The sequence below is a fragment of the Phalacrocorax aristotelis genome, chromosome 3 (assembly GCF_949628215.1).
Source record: "Phalacrocorax aristotelis chromosome 3, bGulAri2.1, whole genome shotgun sequence".
Classification (NCBI taxonomy): Eukaryota; Metazoa; Chordata; class Aves; order Suliformes; family Phalacrocoracidae; genus Phalacrocorax; species Phalacrocorax aristotelis.
Window position 1 is genome coordinate 127,201,156 of NC_134278.1, and position 21,896 is coordinate 127,223,051.

The following is a 21,896-nucleotide window of genomic DNA, read 5'->3' on the forward strand; positions in this document are numbered from 1 at the left end:
ACACTTATTGTGTCAGCTTTAAATCCCTTGCAAAATAGCATGGTTTTAGGTTCCTTTAAGCAGATAATTTGTAGATAGAGTAAAGCAAGTCTTGTATAATGTGCCATTAATTGAATGGGAAAGTAGGAAGAACTTAATGTTTCACTTGTTGCCACGAAAGCAGTGAAAAGCATGATGCCCGTGTTACACTGAGGAGTTTAAAACGACTTTTGAGTTTTCTTCATCACATACTCTTTTTTCACAAGAAATGCATTCTAACTTTTTAGACCACATGTTCTTTTCCCCCAAGAGCAAAGCTCAGACACCAATTTCTGGGATCTTCTATAATTCAGATATGCTGAATTTGGAATTTTAGTAGATATTTAATAACCTCTGACAGACAAATGCTCTCCTTTCGAGAAGAACTTACATAAGAGAGATGACAGGAGACAAATTATATGAGAATAGCTATATTTGTCAATGTTGTGATTATACGATGACCTGCCTGGGTTTTTTCACTAAATGGAGCTGGAAAAGAACCCTGCAATGGAGGGGGAGAGAGATATTTCTAGGCAAAGTCTGTGTCTGTTCTGTGATTATTACTTACTTTGTCATGGCGTAGATTTAAGTGCCCATCAGTCTGTAAATGGTCATCTCTTTAAAGAAAACAACAAAGCAACCACATTCCACCACTACCCACCCTGACCCCCACCCCCCAAAAAAAAAAACAGCCCCAAAAAACCACCAGAAGTGGTCTGTGATCCTTTCCCTGCCATGTTGCTATTATTTTTCCTTCTATTTTAGGAAGCTGAACAAGTCACGTGAAATATTTGTTTGGGAACTGTGCAGTAGAAAGAGCAATAGCCATGGGAAGAAGAATGTTCAGATCTGAACACGTGATGCTTGGAAGCATGTTTTCAATAAAAGCAGAGGCAACTGGGTTAAGGTTAAGATCTCTTATGGAGCTGTTAGAATCTTTTTTTTTCTTTCAGAGAAGAAACCTGGATCAGGAAATACTTGTTTTGCTTAAGCAACTTCTTATTAATTGTATTGATGTGTCTAAGAGGCTGTTTGACGTTAAAATAACTACATAATAATATTCAATTGCTAAAATCATCTAGGCTGTTTAGAAGCAGTGTATCAGGATTTTACATTAGATACATAAATGTGTGTGTAATTCTGCATTTCTTTTCATACGACATTGGCCTTTTCTGCATTGCACAAACTTACCAGCATCAGGTTAAGACCAAAGTTTTGTACTTCCTTTTTGTAAGAGCCTGTCAGCAGTACTAGAAAACACTTTGGTTTGCCCGTTTAAGCTGCTTGCCTTTATTTTAAGTAAAAGGGAGAAGTGAATAACAGGCAGATACAACATAAGAAAGGAAGCAGAGAAGGTCTGAGCACGACTGCAGATTCTCACTCCAGCTGATGCTCACAACTGCCATTTCCAACAGCTTTCAGAAGCCTCTGGGTTTCCTTCTGTTGCAGTCAGTTTACGATGTGTAACTGAGAGCTGTCAGAGTAGATTTTGGAGATCCAGGAAGTGAGTGTCACAGTCGTAACAGGAAACTTCCAGAGCTGTCCTCCTGTCAGTGCAAAATAGTCTCCCAAGTGGGATGAAGGGTGAACTACTCTGTGGTTTTTGTGGACCAATGTCCACCACGCTTACTTTGGACCAGGGGTTTCTGATCACGTCTCTTACCTGAGATTCTTGAGAATTACTGGTAAGTACTTTAGCTGGACTAAACCATGTTTCCTTTCTTATTTGGCAACTGTTAGAAGCTTGTGAGCTCACACTCAAGTCTTATCCTTAACTAGAGAATAAACAATCTTTCTTGTCTCTTTGGTACCCAGATATCTGTTGAGGTGAATGTCCTCCTTGCACTGATTAAAGTGGATATTTCTGTCAAAAAATGGTTTCAACAAACCATGGAGGCTTCAGAAGATTTGTTAAATGATATGAACTAGTCCGGCGACTCCAATTTCTGGGAGGAAAGAATGTACTTTTCATGTTTTAACTGATTTTCATGACTTGTGCTAAGCATTGAAGGTCTAGATTGAAGTGTTCAGCTCAAGTTCTACTTTATCCAAATGTATTTTCTCATTCTGCAAGTAAAAAGTCTAATCTCCATGCCAAAAGCAGTGGCACTGTTGTTTCCTTGGTTCAACTGTGTCACTGAGGAGGACTGCTATTGAGGCAGTTAAAGCAAGAATTTTTGAAGAGCTGAGAGCAGAAATACTTAGTGAAACATTCCTTCGGTTTTATTTGAAAGTCTGAAAATCTTAATTTCTCCCTCAGAAATATGCAGTAGTGCTCCTCGCTCGAGTTTTTTTAAAATTGAGAGGCTTCATTGCCTTGAGTAATTCCACCCTAAGATGTGCTCTGACTCAAGTGCTCTTTCCTGCAGAGACATCAGTATAAGTTTAATGTGACTTTTTTAATTATTCTAACGCAAGTGCTTCATATCATAACTGCACGCACAGTAGGCTTGTCCTCTGTGGGCAATTTGAAAGTTAGCAGAAAAAAGAATATTCACCAAAGCCTATGATGCCGAAAGCAGCTGGATGTCTTGTAGCTGTCTAGATGAATTGCCAGAAGCTGACAATAGAGAAGGTCTTCTTTTATTTTCCAGGAACGCATACAAGTTTGTGATTTATTGCTTCAACACTGGGTGCTAGTGACGAAGCCATCTTGTACACCCATGGTTTCAGAAACAAAGCTAGATAAAGCCTTGCTAAACTGACACAGCAACTGTAGCGTTGGCATGGGCTTTGTTTTTCTTCAGAGCGAGTGAGGTCACCACAGCACGTTTTATTTCGTGGCAAACACTAACATGTGTGACGTGGGTGCCTTGTATCGAAAACACTGCAGGATTTTGTAGGGTGGGCAAGGGCAAGCAGCGCATTGCCGCTCACTCTCTGATTCCCAGAAGTTGAAGGTTGTGTGGTTTATGGTGCATGTCGCAGATATTTAATCAGGTGTGGAGAGGCCTCTTATATAGACAGAGGCCTAGTTTTAGAAATTTGGGTAGCAATGTAACCGACCTCTTTTCCCTTAAAAACTAGATTGATTAATACTGGACAGAGTACAGAATTACTTGCCGAATTTGCTGCAGGTGTATGCTTGCTGGGTTTATCCCCTCAGAAGACAACTAGGCCTGTTAAAACTCTACCTCTAATACTAAATAAAGGAAAGAAAAGCGAAAGAAAAGAAAGTGAAGAAATACATCACTTATGTATGTTACTGCATGAATGGGGATCAGTATTGTGACCTCTCAGACTGTAATGCTTTCAGCATAAATTCGATATACAGTGCTTTCTAGTACTATTAGTGCCTAGTACAATGATAGTAGTTTCTTTTTTTAGGCTTATTGTCAGTGGATTTAAACAGCTCAGCTTTATGTAGTCCTGCAGGAATTATTTTGGAATTTGCTGCTTTTTGCTTATTATATTAATTTCAGGCTAATAGAGGTGATGAAAAATGAGTCAACATAATGGAGTATTTCATTATCTTTATGGCTTGGAAGGATGTGGTTCTGTGTTTAGTTGGCTCTACGTCGTCATAGCTAGCATTGTTTTTCAAATTCTGAATGTTAAAATCCATAAAACTCGTTTTCTATTCTAATAAGTTCTATCTATGAGCAAGACCATGATGCTACAGCAGCTTTAAAAGTAAAGGGAGCAGTGGACATATGCCATTCTTAAAGAGAATACATACAGTAGCCTGTGAACCATGCATTCTTATTGAAAATATGCTCATTTGCTTAGATTTATTGAATGCTTTTAAAGTCAAATAAGCGCTCTGGTTTCATACTGGGCTGCATGAAAGGTGTTTACAATATACTGTAGTGATGATAGTCCGGTGACTTTTATGAACCTGCCTATATCTGACATTGACTGCTTGGTCTGCTGTGTACTAAGACAACTACCAAAAGTGGCAGAGGAGGAGTTGATTATAATCTTACCTGAAAACAAGGTATTTCATTCTTCCTACATAGATATAGTGCGTACATGAGTTTAATAGATAACTGCTTCACAACAAAGGCTGTCTGCGAAGCCTGGAATGTAACCGTTACGCTCAAATGACAGGATATTGTGTCTTTCAGGTGCCAACGGAAACAATGGCGGATAGATTTGCCAGCCACTAGTGTGGTGATCACCTTTCATAATGAGGCAAGATCTGCTTTGCTTCGAACTGTTGTCAGGTATACCTAAGAGAGACCTTGATTTTTTCCCTAAAGAACATTCGTTTGTGTCAGATAGTGGTTATGATAAGGAAAGGAAGTAACAATCCATTATGCTTTTCTAAACCCTTTGCAGAGGGAAAGGTGAGTCTTAATTTCATTGACGCCTCCAGTTCTCACATTCTGGAATAGTGATGTTAAACAAAATTGTTCCCATTAACTACAAATGCATGAGAGTGTGGAACCAATTGCCAGACGATGTGTGGAGGTTGGCTGTATAACTAGTTTCAAGAAAAATTCAGGGAAGATGGATTCTTAGGGGATAGTTGACCTAAAGATCTCTGCAAAACTTCCATGTTACATGTTGTCTAATGCACTGATTTCTGGAGGCTCAAATGCTGGCGGGGGGAACAATTGCATGTGTGCTTCTCTTCTTCACAGACACTTCCCGTAAGGATAAGCCAACAGCTCTTGGGCTAGGTTCTACTGTGGCTTAACAAAGTAACTGCTTTTATGACATTATTATAGAAAATTAAGACTGCTTAGTATTGAAGGCTTTTTTTTTATTGTCTGTTTCAGTGTCCTTAAAAAAAGCCCACCACATCTTATTAAGGAAATCATACTGGTGGATGACTACAGTAATGATTGTAAGTAATTTTACAGGGTCCTAACTTTATTTTGTTTATTCCGGTAAGACTTTCTGTGGATGCTAGTAGGTGACTTGATTGAGAATCAGTTGCATGAAATAGGAGTTTGCAGAGACTGATCCAAAACCAGGTTTTAATTCTTTCATATCTGTCACTGTGGAAACGTGAAGAGTTCTGATAAATACTTGAGGTATGTTTTATTGCTTCCTGCTAGCTGACGGAGCAGAGTGTTTAGTTGAAAACAGCCTTTACATACCCTGTTATCTGATGTAAAAATAAAACCCATGGTGCTTGCACCAAGTATTTTTTGTAGCACTGCTTTAAATGAATGCTGGTCTCGTCTCCATCAATCTGTTGGAAAAATTCTTACTGAATCTGAAATAAGTCAAGGTTTTATAAGTACTAGGGTATCACAATACAAACTTTAACAATTGAAATGGACCTCTCAGTGACATTTCTTAAAGGAAGTTAATGTCTACACTTGCCTTGCTAGTTTATAGCTAGTGTAGGATAGGTTTAAGCCATAATGTTAGTTAAAAAGTTATTTTTCCTTATATGCAAAGAAAACAGTTAATTCCAGAAAATAGTTTAATCCTGTAAATCATTTTCTTACACAATTGTAGAAGCTGTCTAAGATAAGCAAAGATATTATCATTAAATAAAAATATTTCAAAAGTGTAAAGTTAAATTAGCTTTAAATAACATAATGAGGGTAATAACTTCTCAGCCTGGTAACTTTTCTGTGTTTTTCATGAGACAAGTAGGCATTTTTTAAAAGCATATCTCTTACATTTTACTATTTATGACCATAAACAGTTTCTACTACAAAGCTTTTGTTTTTCTTTGAAGACAGGCACTCTTATGGTATGCAGTGTTGGATATCAAACTGGTTCTCATCACTTAGGGTTTTTTTTGTTGTTTTTTTTTTTTTAAAAGCTGAGGATGGTGCTCTCTTGGGAAAAATTGAAAAAGTGCGGGTTCTTCGAAATGATCGCCGAGAAGGTAGGCTTAATCTGTGGGAAGGAAGATACAGATTCCACTCTGCTGCCTTACCAGTTAATCTTCATCTAGTCTTTCAAAGGAACATTCTGCTGTACCTTCCGTATTGAAGGAGGCATTTCCACTTTATAAATCAACTTACTAGTGGAAGGAATAGAAAGAAACGCATTTGTGCGAGTAAAAACAGTAGTTCTGATTAATTCCATACTGGGTGTGCAATTGCCCATTGTTTGTTTTCACAGTGAAAGCTGACTTGAGAAATTGCCTTTTGCCCTCAACCTCTCCCTCCTCTTACTGTACCGAATCCTCAGTTAAGCTGCTCCCATTGTACATAAGGTCTCACTGTAAACTCTATGAATGTTTGAAAAGATCCAGCCTAAAAATAGCCCTCTCCTTTGCTGGTTCCCTTACTAGAGATCATTTTAAGGATCTAGTTGACAGCCAGCCCAGCAAACAGTTTGTCTGGCAGACTTGAGAGGGTTTGAGCCGCCAGGAGGGCCAGGACCATGTATGCCAGTTTTGCTGAAGCCAGTGTGCCAGTAACAAACTTGTCTTACGTTTTTGTTTTCTTCTTTGTTGCTGTGTAAATTACGATCTCATATCACCAAGCCCTTCAGTCAGCAGCTTCCTGGCTCTGGAGCTTAAAGTATTAGATATAGGCAACTGTTATTCTACAGCTGTTTGAAATAACAACTGAGAGCTGAAATAGCTAACTGCGTTAGCAGATATGTGCTTGTTTATTTTCATAAGCACTGTATCTTCTAGGCTGCCAGCCTGGCCTGGGGAGCAGCTAGAATCATTAGATGGTCAGAAACTGGAAATTACATGCACAAAACCTGTGTTGTCCCATAATTAAAGTTATTGCAAACTGGTGGGTTCTTAGTGTTTAAATGTTTTGTTTGGAATATACTTGTGGACAAAGGCTTGTTAGGAAAGCAGGCCTTCTATGATTTGCCATGGTTGCAGGGTTGTGAGTACGTAATTTTTCTGATCAATACGGCACTTAAAGACGGAGATAATAGCAATGGAAAACCAGAATGAAGTAGTACTTTTGATTTTTATTTTTTAGTAACTATAAATACTAACTTTGTACTGCATATACAGATTCTTACTTAAAAATATGCATCATTATATCTGAAAATGAAATACAATTTGACAAATCTCTTACTATGTCAGAAAAGAACAACTATTTGCAGATTGAAGGCACAATACTAGTTTACTTGGTATTTTTGTGAGATTAAGATTAAATTATTACCCATGGGATCTCCTGTACTGTTCATAAAGTTTTGCCTAGGCATCCATATGTGCAACCAGATGATAATTTTTAAAAAATAAAATAGGATTTCATTTGATTGTTGGCTTGCTATGCTTGAGTTTGATACTCACTTTGCTTTTCATTTTCAAGTGTAGGCTGATACCGATATCTCAGACACACAGAAATTAAGAGAATTGGTGAAGTGAACCAGTGTGTGTAGAATACCAAGAGTAACACGTTAGTATGAACAACAGAGAAAAGCAGTGAGTTTTAAAACAAACATTAAAATAAAGAGGTGGTGCCTGTGGAGGGGATGACATTGACTGCCTTGCTTTCAGAAATATGTGATAGTAGCTTTTAGTTGCATCTGTAAGACCAGAATTTGTTACGGGGACAGATTTTGGAGGGTATGGTGTTCTACAGAATGAATGTTCAGGGGAACCTTCTTGACTTCTGTTGTAAGGCTGAATGTGAGTGCAGAGGACTCAATGACCCAAGTGGTCACCTCATTGGTTTTGGCCATAAATCTGAAATTAGAAACGCTGTTGTGTATCTTTTATGGAAGTAGGACAAGACAACAGGTTCTATAAGAATGCAAAGTAGAAGTAATAAGCTCTGGAAGGAGGCATTGGAAAAGTAAAAGAAACATAGCCAGAGTGCTTCAGGAATGGTTTGATGTGGAAAAACTGAACAGAACAGGGTCAAAGGGTGGAGTTAGGGAGACATCATAAAAAGGAATGAGGTACAGTTAGCTGCCACGTGCAACAGATAAGGCGTAGAAAGTACTGTTGGAGAGCATCAGCACAGCATGTATCCACAACAGTGAAGTGCTCACGCTTGCGGTAAGATGTGATACAGGGATCTTGCTGAGGCTATTGCTGAATGATGGTCAGAGCAAGCAAGCTTTTCCTCTTAAGCTTCTTGTATTTTGTTTGGCAGGGTCATATTTTGCAGGTTTATTTTATAAAATGGATGGTAGGAAATGGGGTTGACTCCTTTACAATGTTTCAGTTGGGGGAGGGGAAGCAGAACAGATTTGGTGGGAAACAATGGAGGAAGAAAGAGGAAAAAGAAGTAATTACCTGGCTTTGGTCTTGAGTGACAATGAAATAAATGATTTTTGAATAGTAATAGGGAAAAGCAGGGAGGAAGTTTGCAAAGGAATGAGAGGAAGTGAACAGGGGGATGTTCTGGGGTGCATGTGTATACGTAGCAAGGGACTATAAGGAATGGTGGGGTCATCCAATGAAGAACTATTAAAAGGGAAGGAAGGAAAGGAACAGGGTAAGTCAGTGAGGGGATTTGTGCAATTGAGGTGTAGAGAAGAGAAGAACCTTTTGGCTTTACCAGAAGTTTCTTCCTAAAGAAATCTTCTCAGGATAAGATTGAACAACAAAAAACCCAAACCAACTACAGAACATGAGAACTGCAAGAAACAAAGGGGAAACACAGTCGAATGGGGTGGGAGGAAGGCTCTCAGGCGTGAATTAATGAAGCTTGGTTATTTCTGGAAGAAGCTGATGGAAGAATGGACAGACTGCGGTGAGAACTAAGATGGGGGGTGGCAAAAAGGTGGGGAGGAAAAGTTAATGATGGTGCTTTCCTCAGTTCTGTTGTAGAACTGCTGGAAGGGTGTTTGTTTTTAGGACTTACCCTGAGTAACATTTATCAGTATAAATACTGTTTACTGTAACGCAGACCCAGCTGTACTTGTGTACCCCCCCTTTGTTTTTTTTTTTTAAAAGGTACCTTAATTCTTTTGCCTGAATCAGACTGAAACCTGTAGACTAGGGTGCAGTAGGTTGGAAGCTTGCAGGCTGTTTGTTGTTAAGTCAATTCACTGGATTGTTAACTAGCGTCTAATTTTGATAACGGAACTTGTTTGTTCTGTCTGAGTAAGAGTAGTTTAATTCATGACTGACTTGGAATGCAACAGTTTTTCACTGATTGTTTTCCTCATTGTAAGTACTTCAAACTTTTTATCTTTACTTCTCAGGCTTGATGCGCTCCCGTGTCAGAGGGGCAGACGCAGCACAAGCAAAAGTATTGACCTTCCTGGATAGTCACTGTGAATGCAATGAACACTGGCTGGAACCGCTTTTGGAGAGAGTAGCTGAGGTTAGTAAAGAGTCCTTTTAAAGTAATTTCCTGAAGGAGCAAGTTTTAAATTTTAAAGCCATCTGGTTTATACTACATTAATTTTATGCCTTTTTCTAAGGAAGCTTTTTCTCTCAAGTGAGATGATGGAGATGATTGGAGTGTTCCATGATTAAAACACACTTTTTGTTCATTTAATCTGTGAGCACAGGAACATAAAGTGTGAGTATTTATTATTGTCTTCACAGGCAATTCAAATATATGCTGCTTTGGTTCTTTAGGGGCCTCCTCAGTAAGTGTTGAAGATCTTTAGCGCAAAGTATAGTTCTCCTCAACCAATATCATCTCAATGTAATTCAGTTCACCTGAGTATTTATGCGTCATTAAGATTCAGTGTGATAACAGGAGAGAGGTTGAGCTGTGAAGCCAAAATCCTCATGGAAATTAGCAGGGACTGTGGGCTCTCAGCTTCTGTGAAAATGATGCTTAGCCTGCATCCTGGAAAAGCAATTGAGAGGATTAAAAGTACACTGTTTTCTCCAGGGGTTGGTTATATTTGTTAACTTACTCTGGAGAAGCCCAGCTGAAGTGGAAAGCGAATCAGGTGTGATCCCAAAAAGCACTGGGGAACACTCAAGACAACAGAGGAGTTCTTTCTTAATTGCATTCCCTTTCTGGTAAAATGCCCTTCCTGGGAAGGCTTTCTTTCAATATTCTCCTGGTCCAAACGGTTTTGCTAAGTTACTCTGTCTTGTTAATGCCCAGTTCTTCGCTCATCCTCCCTACACTTCCCTTTGCACTTGCCCCCAAAAAAGGGGAGGGGGGAGGGAAAGGAGGTAAACCCCATATACTCAATGTGCCACTGGGGAAGCCATCAACTGATGACTTTTTCCTTACTCTGTTTGGATCTGTGATGCTTTACTCTGTATTCCAGAAACACTGTAAGTTGCCTAAAACATATCAGCAGTTAAAAATCTTATTTTGGAGTAGAAATTACTTGTAATCAGCTCAAACCTGGACACTATTAAAGTACCTAGAGCCTACAGAGCCCTTGAATGTGAGCAACATAGCACTTCCTTCTATTTCTGTGCTCGTGTAAACTGTTGCAGCCTCAGAAGGGTTGGGGAAATTTCTTTATAATAAACAACTAGAAAAATAAACTTGAAGCCATTAAATATATCTCAGAAGGAAGTAGAGGATGCTTGCAGCTAAAGCACTAATGGATTCTAGGATGTTTCTCAAGCCTTTTTGTGTAAATGGTTTGAAGCATCTACCTGTTCAAGAAGTCTGAAGAGAAATGGTAGTTTTGGTCAACAAAACCCAGCTTAAAGGACAGACAGCTATTTTGGCATTTATCTTTTTTCTTTATGACCTTTTTGAGTGCATACTCATTTAGCTTTCTGAAACTGATATGGGATATGAGAGTGTTAACCTTTTAATTATAACAGAATGTAAAACTTCCTATTAAATTGCTGACAGTTTTGTGAAGATCCAGCATTACAGGTCGTGTACTTGGTGGGAGGAACTGGTGCATATTTTGCTTTGCGCAGCAGTCACTTTTTAGCAGTACATGTTTTATTTATTCCTTCAAAACTTACTCCTCACAACTGTCACTGATACACGTGAATCACACGTGCCATGGAATAGTATTCAGCTGTTTGAATACAGTTTTCCATTCTTAAAACCTTGATGTACACTTAAAAAAATAATTGATGTGGAATTCTGGTTTACATTCGTCTGGGAAGATTCCCAACCAGCAAGTATGGAGATGGATAAAGTAGCTTCTAAGCTTTCTGCTTGTTCAAATAATTAAGGGATGGATAGTGTTTATGTATAGTGTATTATAGTTCTTTGTTATTTTAAATGGATTGATTTTGCTCACAGTGCAGACAATGTGTTACTTGATGTTAATTGGCAGCATTTTCTGGATAGTCTGAGTGACAAGAAGCTGAATCGATAGGAACTTATTCCTGCTTTGGCCTCAAAGGTACCTCTTTTCAAGTCAGGGCTACTATACATTAACACAGTATCTTCTGATGCGCTGCTGCACCTATTCTATATTTTGTGGAAAGCATGGGCTTTTTCTTTTTGCCTTTTGTTCCAGAATTGCCCACTTGGATTTAATTCTGTGGGAGTTTTGGGGGATTAGCGTTGTGTGTTACAATATAAAAATTTATAGCTTCTGAGAAACAGTCTGAATTGAATCGGTTCTGCAGTACTCTTATCTGATGTGCTATAACCACGTTAGAAAGCTGCGTCTTTGCCCTCTTGCTTGTGTTAGGGGCACCTCTTCAACTGAAGGATGATCCATCCCACAGTTTTCTTCTTTGAGGTGGTTTCCTGGTTAAAGTATCTTTGTCTGTTGACCAGGCTTGCTTAGCGTTCCTAGAGGGGTCTGACACTGCTAGGGATTTTTCTTCAGCAATTTGAGCAAAGGCTTAAAGCAGAAGCAGCATACATACAAGATGAATATTTTGGAGTTCAGAAGGTACATATACCTGTGTAACCTGGAGCTGGTATATCTTCTCCCTCTTTGCTCCCTCCTGGAGTACGGTTTTCAGCCTGTTTCCCTAAGGCTACCTTTTATGCCTTCTAGATTTTTTTTGTGTGTGTGTGTGAGAAAGATTGAACAGGGAGACAGTGGAGATCAACCCTTTGATTCCCCCAAAATGTCACCGTAGTAGTAAATACACACAGTCTTGAAAACATTGATAGCTACTAGCTATTTCATGAACATTTGTCTACTTGACTTTTTTCCATTTCTGATTTCTAGTCACTTTGATGTTCTATTCTTAAAATACACCTGCTATATGAGAAAAATAAAAATTGAAAGAATCTGGTGCAGAACTGAACTAATCTGTTTTCATAGCAGAGCTGTAAATCCTATATCACTTTTAGGAAGGTATTTTTAAACAAATATGATCTTAAAAGGAAGGAAGAACTAAAATTAAGAGAATAGATGTGGATTCCTTTTTCATATGTCTCAGATTTTTGTGACCTTGAATGAGTCAACTTCTGACTGGCACAATGCTGAAAGGAAATATTGATATTTTCTCTTAAGTGTGTTGTGAAGCTTAATCTTAGAAGTGTCTTGAGGTTTTTTTTTGGGGGGGAAGCAATATATGCAGAATCTTGAGGATTATTTCTGATAGTTTGAGAGTAATATATAATAGTCTAACTCTCTAGAGCATACATAACCTCCTTATGAAATATTAAAATGAAATAGTCTGCTACAAATTTCTAAGCACTAGAGACTTGCATTATTTGCAGGCTATTTCTTTCCATTATCCTCATCAAGAAGCACATAGTATTCCAGTTCTGTGTTCCATCCATTATAAGTTATGGTTTCAACCCTCCAGAACGAACCAGGAGTTTACAAAAAGAAGAGTTCCTTTTAGCTCATGTTATTTCTAAAGCGAACATCAGATTTCTGCGTTAATCACGCTATGGATAAATGTCTGTCTTTAGGATAATTTAAAGGGGGCAGCTGCTTTTTAGTGTTTCAAGTGAATGAACTCCCTGTACTTTGGAGACCCACAAGCTCTTTTTAGCAGTCTCTGCATTAACAGCTTTGTAGTGCCCTGCAAAGCATCACATTAAGAATGTGCAAGTCTTGTCTGCTTTGCAGCTGAGGAAATTGATAATTTCAAATCATGGAAGGAACAGCATGTTTCGAAGTCGACAACGTGGGGGCTGGACATCGAACCGAATGGTTGCGACGTGGATATCTGTCTGCTGGAGAAACAACTCTAAGCTGTTTCAACAATACATGAGGCGTAGCAAGTGGTGTTGGTGTGGTGTTGCACTGATATTGATAGAAACTACTCAGACCAGCAAAAAAAGCCTGAGGAATCCCAAATGCATGGAGACAACGTGCCACCTGCTTACTCAGCATGGTGGGGTGGAGATAAGTTGAAGCTGAACTGAAGCTCTACCCAGTGAGACACCTGATCACTTGGGCAACTTTTACCACCAGGTTCAACCAAGCTGAGTAGAACCATTTGAGAAAATGCAAATTTTTGTCAGAAAGGTTTTTAGAGATGGGCATAGGTGTTAATCTCTTTTTCCAAGTACAAGTGATAGGACAAGGGGAATGGCCTCAGGTTGCATCAGGGGAGGTTTAGAGTGGATATAAGGGAAAATTTATTCAGCTAAAGGGTTGTGAAGCTGTGGAACAGGCTCCGCAGGAAGTGGTTGAGTCACCACCCCTGGAGATATTTAAATGTGTTGATGTAGTGCTTAGGAGCATGGTTTAGTGGTAGATTTGGCAGAGTTAGGTCAATAGATGGACTCAATGATCTTAAGGGTCTTTTCCAACCTAAATGATTCTATGATTCTATTCTATAAGCTGTCTCAGGTTCAGCTAAGGAAGAAGGAGAAAGCAGAAAGGGTGGTTTCATTTTTCTTTCCTGCTGATGGGCGTATAGTGAATAACATGACAGGCTGGATATCTTCTATCTCATCTGTCTTTAAATAAAGGAGTTTTCAAATTCTATCACTGTGTATAGTGATGGGTGCACCTGAAGTGCTTTAGTGGTGTAGAAGAGCGCACAAACTTGAGTAGTGGTTTGCAGTTAATTTTGCAGAAATTGTAATTGCCTCCCAAATACAACACAGCAAAACAGAAAGCTTGCCATTACCTACATGGACCTGGGGCTACAGCTAACAGAAATAGGAGCTGAAGATGTGGTTTGTGGGGCAACAGGACAGGCTGGTCTTTTTTTGATCTGTGTTTCTAGTTTGCTTGAGAGTGAGCTAATGAATAGTTAGTAGCTGATTAGATGTTACATTATGTCCCTTGTAAAGGCAGATACGTGGCCCAGGTGGTATAGCTGCAGTGCTACTTAAAAGGAATGTGGAAATCCATAATGAGTCTTCAGCCTTTACCTGAAGACACAACTTGGATTTGCCTTTTGGCTGATACAGAAGTTAAAGTGACCTTTTGCTCACCCAGGCAGAATGTCCTAGTAAATGCCAGCTGTGTAGTTTGGGCATATTAAAATCAACGCAGGTTGAATACTTGAATATTCAATAAATGAGAACAGATGTTTAATGTCCTTATCGGACCAAGCAAAGCATTTTGACTAAGAGTTGCTTTTAAGTCTCTTGTTATGAGCTCAAACTATTCTCTTACTAGTTGGTTTCTGATCTGTTCTGTATAATACTAATTAGCAAGGGTGGGTTGCATTGCTTAACCACTCTTTAGAATATATGTGTTGTTGATTGAAGGCATATTTATGAAATAAATTCTTACAACGGAGATGTTTAGGTTAGCACTTTCAACTGTGGGAACCATTTCTCTATAACAGAGTTAGCAAAATATCTCCTGTTTATTCAAAACAATTCTTACATTCACAGATTTGGTGGTACGCTGTTCTGAAGCTATCTGTGCTCTCTGAACGATGCGAAATCGTGGAGCTCAAAGTTCTATTTTGAATTCGAGCAAAGTGATCAAACTGCTGTAGAAGTTATGCTCCAGTGTGTACATGTAACTGGGTTTTGGTGGTTGGGTTCGGGTGGCTTTTTTATTTTGGTTTGTTGTTTGTGGTGTTCTGTGGGTTGTGAGTTGGTTTTTTTTTTTTTCCTTCCCCAAGAAGTACTTAATGAAGTCAAACTGGCTGAACCATGATACTGCATTTCTAATATTAGATGACTCTTTTTTTAGAGTACTGATGTCTTGTGATCCCACTGGATGATGCATGTGGAGTTATTGGAAAGATGTTTGGTTTTTTCTTAAACTATTTTGACAGATACATCAGCTAAGGTAATTAACATTACTCAGAGTGTAGTATATGAGACCGTGTTCGGACAGAGGAACGTGGTACCTGTACCACTGGAATCTCGGCTGCTGGAGATTAATAGCATTCATTAGTCTGAGGTGGTTTGAGGTTCTCTTTCCTATCTAAGTATCTGATTGAAGTGTGATTCTTCTAGTGTGAAATGGGTTAGCATTAACCTAAGACTTTCCTGATTGTAGAGGGGCCCAAGTGTCCCTTAAAGGTTGGAGTAATAACTACACTGCCTGGCTAGAGTTTTGCTGTGGAAAATAAAAATTGCCTCAATCCTTCTTCTCTTTGAGCTGGTTTTAAAAGTAAGATTGGAAATCCTGTTTGCTTGACTGCCTTTAGAACTACAAGTTTGTTACCTTCAAGAGCAAGTCAGAAGAAAGGGATTACTTGAATATAAGTAGCCTGGAATGGAAAGAGGATTCCCAGCTATGTAGTGTGGTTTCTGCTTTCCAAAGCAGTGCTGAGCAATGCTATTCACAGCACTGGCTATTCAGAGCCGTAAGTTGAAATAGGGGAGAGCTGGGGGAGACGTGCTAATGAAATCCTGCTGAACTGTTCAACATCTCATCCTGCCTGAGTCTTTATATATTGATTTCATTATTTCAATATTACTTTCTAATATTTATTTTAGGACAAGACCAGAGTTGTGTCTCCTATTATTGATGTAATTAATATGGACAACTTCCAGTACGTGGGGGCGTCAGCTGATTTAAAAGGCGGTATGTACCTGTACTGGAATGTAAATTTTTTTAAAAAAAAAAGCATCAAGAATCAAAGCTCGTAATCACTGCAGTTGTGGAATGGGCAGTTAGCATCCTGTTCTCCCCTTTCATATATCTAGTTAAAGTTCTATAGGTCAGTTGTTTCTAGGCTTGGATTTTTAATTGGCCTTATTGTCTTCTGCTTTAAAACAGTTTATCTTCATTATACTAATTCTTATAAGCTTATGCTGCAATGTGCAGTACTCCAATGTTTGTAGGGTTGTGCAAATGTGTCAGAACTAGCTTATGGCCAGAGCTTATGATTCTCCCTTTGGATAAGACAGGATTTAATTGCTCTCTAGCTTAGAAGCCCATCAGCAATGCAGTGCCTATGAGTTTTTTTCAAGATGCTGGTTTGCTTAAAAGATTAAACTCTTCTGAATAAGCAGAAAGCTTTGGAATGTGTTTTAAAAAGAAATGTTTCTGTTAGCCATGATCTTTAATTGTGAATAAAAGAACATGTGACCTTGAAAATTTGTAGTGCTTATACCTTTACAGTTACAAAAATTCCTGTTAAATCAAGTTTAGAAGTACTACATTTTCAGTATGTTTAGCTAGGGTAAACTGACAGCAAATAGTAGAAAGACTCGTGAAGCGCCCCAGAAAAAAAACCCCTCCCCTTTCCTTTTCCAAAGTGGGGAGAGCAGCCACAAATTAAATTCCTTAGTCATTACAAGTTTTTAAAACTTTTTGCACTGAAAGCAAGAATCTGGCATTTAAAATAGCTGTTCTCTGCCTCCTCCCCTTCCACCCACTCCCCTTTGTTTTGTTTGGGGTCTGTTTTGGGGGAGGGGGATGTTGGCTGTTGGTTTGTGGCATTGGTTTCTTTTGTTGTGGGGTTTTTTGGTGGTGGTTTTGGGTTGGGGTTTGGTTGTTTTTTTATTTTTAAATAATTGTTCCTCTAACCATGGAAACTGAACTGTCTGCACAAAGATATAAGATGAGCCACAATATAGAAATCATGCAGTGCTGTTCCCACAGTGTTTCAGCTTTTTCTGAATGGGCTTTCTGGAGTGAGGAAGGAAAAATTAATTTCGAGCCTGTTCTGTAAGTTACTAGTCTCTAACTGGCCACCAAGTGTTGTTCAGTAAAGTGAAATAAAAGCATTATTTGCATAATGTCACACATGCTTCAACTTCCAGTCAGTGATCTGGAGGTGAGAGGTTCTATATCCTTTAATTAATGTTCTGAAATAACGCCTACAGTGCCTGTATTCACAATATGCTAATGTATAGCTCTGTGCTATTATCTATGTGCCAGTTTTATTAAAACCTCAAGGCTTTTACCCAATCCACTCATTATGCTTTGGGTGTGGAAATCTCTATACCATTATGTTGGTTTTATTGTTGTCTGCAGTAGGAGGAGGAATTCTTTCATTGAAACCTTTGGTTGGTTCCTGTGGGGTTCCTGCTCTTTAATTCTTCCCGAGTGAAGTGGGAGAAGATTGAGAGATCATTTCATTTGTTTGTACTGCTTTTCTTGCTTCAGCTTTGGAACTATTTTTTCCCTTTTATTTTTTAACTTTTTAGTGCTCACTTTCTCCCCTATACACAATAGAAATTGATTTTTTTTTTAAGTGCAGGGAGTGTCTGTACTGGACTGAGGAATGAGAAGCTGTCTTTTTTGATGTTAACAATAGAAATTTTTCACATACCAGTGTTTAAATTTATTTGGGGGTCAGTTGAAATGTGAATAATATATATATATTTTTTTTCCCCACTTCCCAGAGGACGGTTTACTATGTTAGAGGCACTAAAGCATGTGGCATCACAGGACCCTCACTGGGACCAAGTCTAAACCTTGAAACCAAACTATGCTTTCAACCTTAGATACAGTATCTGTGCGGCCCAAGCACCGAGGGTTAGGACAGCTGGGGCAGCATTTGTGCCTGGTCTGTTCTGAAAGGACTTAATCACCCAAGACAAGCATCCTAGCAAATGGTATAAACTTTTTAAAGTGGACAGGGCTGAAATAATTCCCCAGTCTGGCCACTCCTAAATCCATGCACTTCATGTTCCAAAATTTTTTTTAAAAAGGGGATTTGCAAAAGTGCTTGTGCTGCTCTGAGAAACACTTTAATTACTGGAGTATACTGAGATCTAATAATTTCAAGTATGCCTGTGAGGCAGTTTACACTGGATAGAATTTCATACTGGATATGCACTTGTGTTTAAAAATACTCCTTTTACAGACTTACTGATATTATCTTATTGAGTGCAGATTTTTCCCAGAGTCAGTGAAAATGGAGATGGAAAACCAGTTTTTATGGGTAGACAATTTATACACTTGTTCTGAGTTTGTAACAGTGCAGTGTTCCAAAAGAGACCCCTTGTGTTCACTGGCGTATACGTAACTCTATCTCTCCTGCTTCTGCCAGAGAACAGTAGGGTTTTTTCAAGTTCTCCCAGATGCAAATAATTCTGCTGGCTACGCATGATGAAATGCAACTTTTTAACTGCATGGAAATATTGGAGCGCATTTTACTTTTCATGCTGGAGGCTTTGCAGTGCTGTAGATTGTAGCCATTTTACTGTTTTGCTACTTGGTGTTTTGGAGCAGTTAAACAGTCTTTCATTTTTTACAGTGCAACACAACGAAATACTCCAACATGAAGAGAGAGAGTTGGCATGTATGCTGGAGAGGCTGCTCAGGATTATTCCTGTACTGTGTGTGTGATAAACATCTTGCCAGTTGAAACGAAAACTGTTTAGTTTTCAACTCCCTGCATCAATCATTACTCTGCACACAGTTTATGGATGCACACAGTTCGTGGGACTGTAGCTGTTGTCTGTTTACTGTAGCTTTTTCCCCACTTCCCCACAAAGTAATTGCTTTAGCTTTACTCTGGAGAAAGAAAACTATTGACATCTGTGCACCAGAAATCTGGAAATCATTCATTATGTGACCTCGTAGGATCTAGATGTGCTCGGCAGCAGGCAGCCTGTACAAGGATGATTTGCTAGGTGTACTGGAGAGGGCTGTGGACCTTGTGTAGTTTTTTAATAGACATTCATGCTTATGGGAATAACCCCATGCAAAAACTGTTATGACAGTGTTCCCTATAGGAAGTCTGTCTTATACCAGCTGTGTACTGTGCCTAAAGGGGGTAGTTCAAATGGTTGTCAGGTAGAAAGCTGCTGTAGGTGATCTCTTGGTCTTGTCTGTTCTCATGATCTTTATGTGCTTCTGTGCTTAACTCATGAAAGGACCAGACCGGCTGTTGCTGTGTGTACACGCACACATATGTATGTACATAAGGGAAGTAAGATTTAAGTGCTCTAGCGCTTGCCTCAGGTTTAAAAAATGATGCACTTAGAAGCACGCTGTGGGAAAGGAGGAAGTTAAATGAATGTTAAGTGGGAGCCGCACAATTTGTTGTGACCTTCATGATAGAGAGCTCCTGCTGATAGAGGAGTACCAAAAGTACTGCATAAAGCCTTTGTAAGCATAAATATGTGATCGTTTGATAAGAGTTGAAATGCAGTTGTACAGTAAAAACTGTTGGGAGCATCATATGATGTTCTGTTTGATGTAAGGATATGAGAGGTTGGATTCATATACAAGGCTTTTGCTTTGTAATTGTTGGCTGGGTTTCTCTGCGTAATAGGTGGCAACAAGAGAAATCAAAGTTATTTTGTATTTGAGATTACTTTTTATATTATCCTGTCAACTTTGTTACCTTTCATCTGGACTCCTACTTTTTGTTTTCTACCCACAAACTTGTACAAGTTTAGATTTTTTTTTTAAAATTTAAATTACAGTTCCCAGTGTTTTCAGTCAACATTGTGTTACTGCAAGTTGAACGATGACCACAGTCTTATTAACACCCTACTCTAATATTTTCTTCTTGAAGGCTTTGATTGGAACCTGGTATTCAAGTGGGATTACATGACACCAGAGCAAAGAAGAGCACGGCAAGGAAATCCAGTTGCTCCCATAAAGTATGTCTGTACCACTGCTTCTTTCTCTAATAGATTGTAGCTCGCAGCTAAACAAAGTTAGAAATTATCTTCTGAGTCGGAAAGGGGATCTTTACTATAGCTTTCATTAATATTGAAACTTCATTCATATTTATGTAGCATTATAAGACTCCCGGAAATAAATTGTATTTTAAAAAATACTTTCAAGCACATTGATAGATTATTTACCCTTAACAATAAGTAGATGTCACTGTGTTTAAAGTTAGTATATTTTTAGGGCTAAAACTACAGCATCGGTTTTAATGTTTTACTGCTGGCACAAATTGCCACCCTTTACGTAAGGAACTTGTGAGCCAAATGGGGATCTGGAAGCCGCCTCAGAGGTGGTTATAGCACTGTGTCTGCAACAGGAGTGTGTGCAGACAACATTTGAAGTGATAGATGCAAAATTAGCTGCATTCAAAAGCATTGCAAATTTTTTAAAGGAGGTATTAACCTGGAGGTGCAAATAATAGTTACCTCCCAGTTCGCGGTTCTGTAAGTATTTAATATAATTTTTCCCGTCTGTTTAGGACACCCATGATAGCTGGTGGGTTATTTGTGATGGACAAATCCTATTTTGAAGAACTAGGGAAGTATGACATGATGATGGATGTTTGGGGTGGAGAAAACTTAGGTACGTATATTATTTACCTTCGATCAGCCTTGAAAGAAAGCAGGTTTCATATTACCTTTACCGTCATGGAATCGTGGTGATTTTATGCCAAAAGGGTTAAAGCCAGAGTTGAAACTTAACATGCATTATTGGCACAATCCAAAAGGTTTATTTCAATGAAAGAATTAAAACAAGGTGGGAATTATACGCTAAATATGAGAGAATAAAAGTATTTGTTCATTAAGCAGTGAAATTTTTTTTGAAATGGAAGTTGGCTGATAAAATAAAAAAATACAGGATGTAGATAGGAAATTACTTTCAAAATGCTATCTTGTTTAAAAGTCACATCCTTATCTAAAATTGTTGATTAAAATGCAATAATGGTTAAATGCTGGCAATTTAAGGCATTTTTAAGATGTTGCTGAAATTTCATCGTGAAAAGTAGAACACAGGAGTTCATGAGTTTAATGTTCTTACATACATCTGAAGAAATCAATTAAAACTCAGCTGACCGAAAAATAACTTGTTTCTTAACATTAATAACACTATACTGAACTTGGTGAGTTTTTTAATTTTGTACCTCTGCTTTAGCCCTATGAGATAATTATGGTTGAGAAGGCATTTTCGGTGTAATTCCTTACTTTCAGATGTTTAAGTGAGTAGGATTTAGAGAACAGGGAGGAAGGGCTGAGAGAACTAGTGCTTTAGCTGTTCCTTCTTTGACCTGGTTGTTAGATCTGGCTTTAGTAGGGGTTTTTTGGCTCTTTGCATGACAGTATTGTACAGTTTTTTTTTCTTCAGTAAAGACTGGTATACTTGTATTAAAACAAAAAAGATTTGGAAGGAGCAGAACTCCACAACTTCTCAAGACTTCCATTCTGTCATTACCTTAGTTTTTTATGGTAGAGGTGCATCTCAGACATTCCAAGTAGTGTGTTTTAGAACCACTTCTAAGGATAGGAACTTCTCTACTGCACGTGCTAGCTGCAAAATCCTAAAATACCTTCAACTTATAAAAACCTATGGGTATTTTGAGTTACTAAAATATGCAAATGCATTGAGCATGTACTTGGCCTACAAGGAAATGTCCGCTGTATACAGCGCACGAAGTGTAGAGACGTGGTAACCAAATGCTTAACACTCTTGTAAGGAACGGAGAGGCTGGAAGAGCCATCCTTACAGTCCAGTCTCTGACCATCCTATGCAATACTCAAACTTCATATGTATTTTGAACAATTACTTTCTGTGTTTCTGTTTTCTGACTAATTTGGCTGTATAGTGCTAAATTGTATTTATATGAATATCATAAATTTTCATTTTTTGAATGTCCTGGAAAGTCATTGGATAAACTTACTACAGCAATACTCACATTCGCTCTGAACCTCTCTTTGCCACTAGAGCACTTAAATATTTTATTAGCTGCAAGCAGGTACTTGAGCAACTGAGTTTTCTCTGAAAACTTAGCAGCTACTTTTATGCTTTGATAATTGAGGCCTTGATAGCAGGAAAGGGCACGAAGGACAGCTCCTGACTCAAAGCGAGAAGACTGCATGCAAAAGGCTGTTTATGTTGCTCCTGCTGTTTTCAGTTCCCCCTTCTCCACGGGAAGG

The 21,896-nt window shown here is 38.6% G+C and overlaps 1 protein-coding gene across 1 annotated transcript in view; it reads left to right on the plus strand.

Moving 5' to 3' along the window:
* The window catches only part of GALNT2 (polypeptide N-acetylgalactosaminyltransferase 2), a 99,139-nt gene that overhangs the window by 62,668 nt on the left and 14,575 nt on the right, over nt 1-21,896 (plus strand). Inside the window, exons 4-10 of the mRNA XM_075089524.1 lie at nt 4,086-4,184; nt 4,743-4,810; nt 5,747-5,812; nt 9,061-9,182; nt 15,582-15,669; nt 19,565-19,652; nt 20,204-20,307. Of these exons, the coding sequence (XP_074945625.1) occupies nt 4,086-4,184; nt 4,743-4,810; nt 5,747-5,812; nt 9,061-9,182; nt 15,582-15,669; nt 19,565-19,652; nt 20,204-20,307 (635 nt within the window). The remainder of the gene's footprint in view (nt 1-4,085; nt 4,185-4,742; nt 4,811-5,746; nt 5,813-9,060; nt 9,183-15,581; nt 15,670-19,564; nt 19,653-20,203; nt 20,308-21,896) is intronic.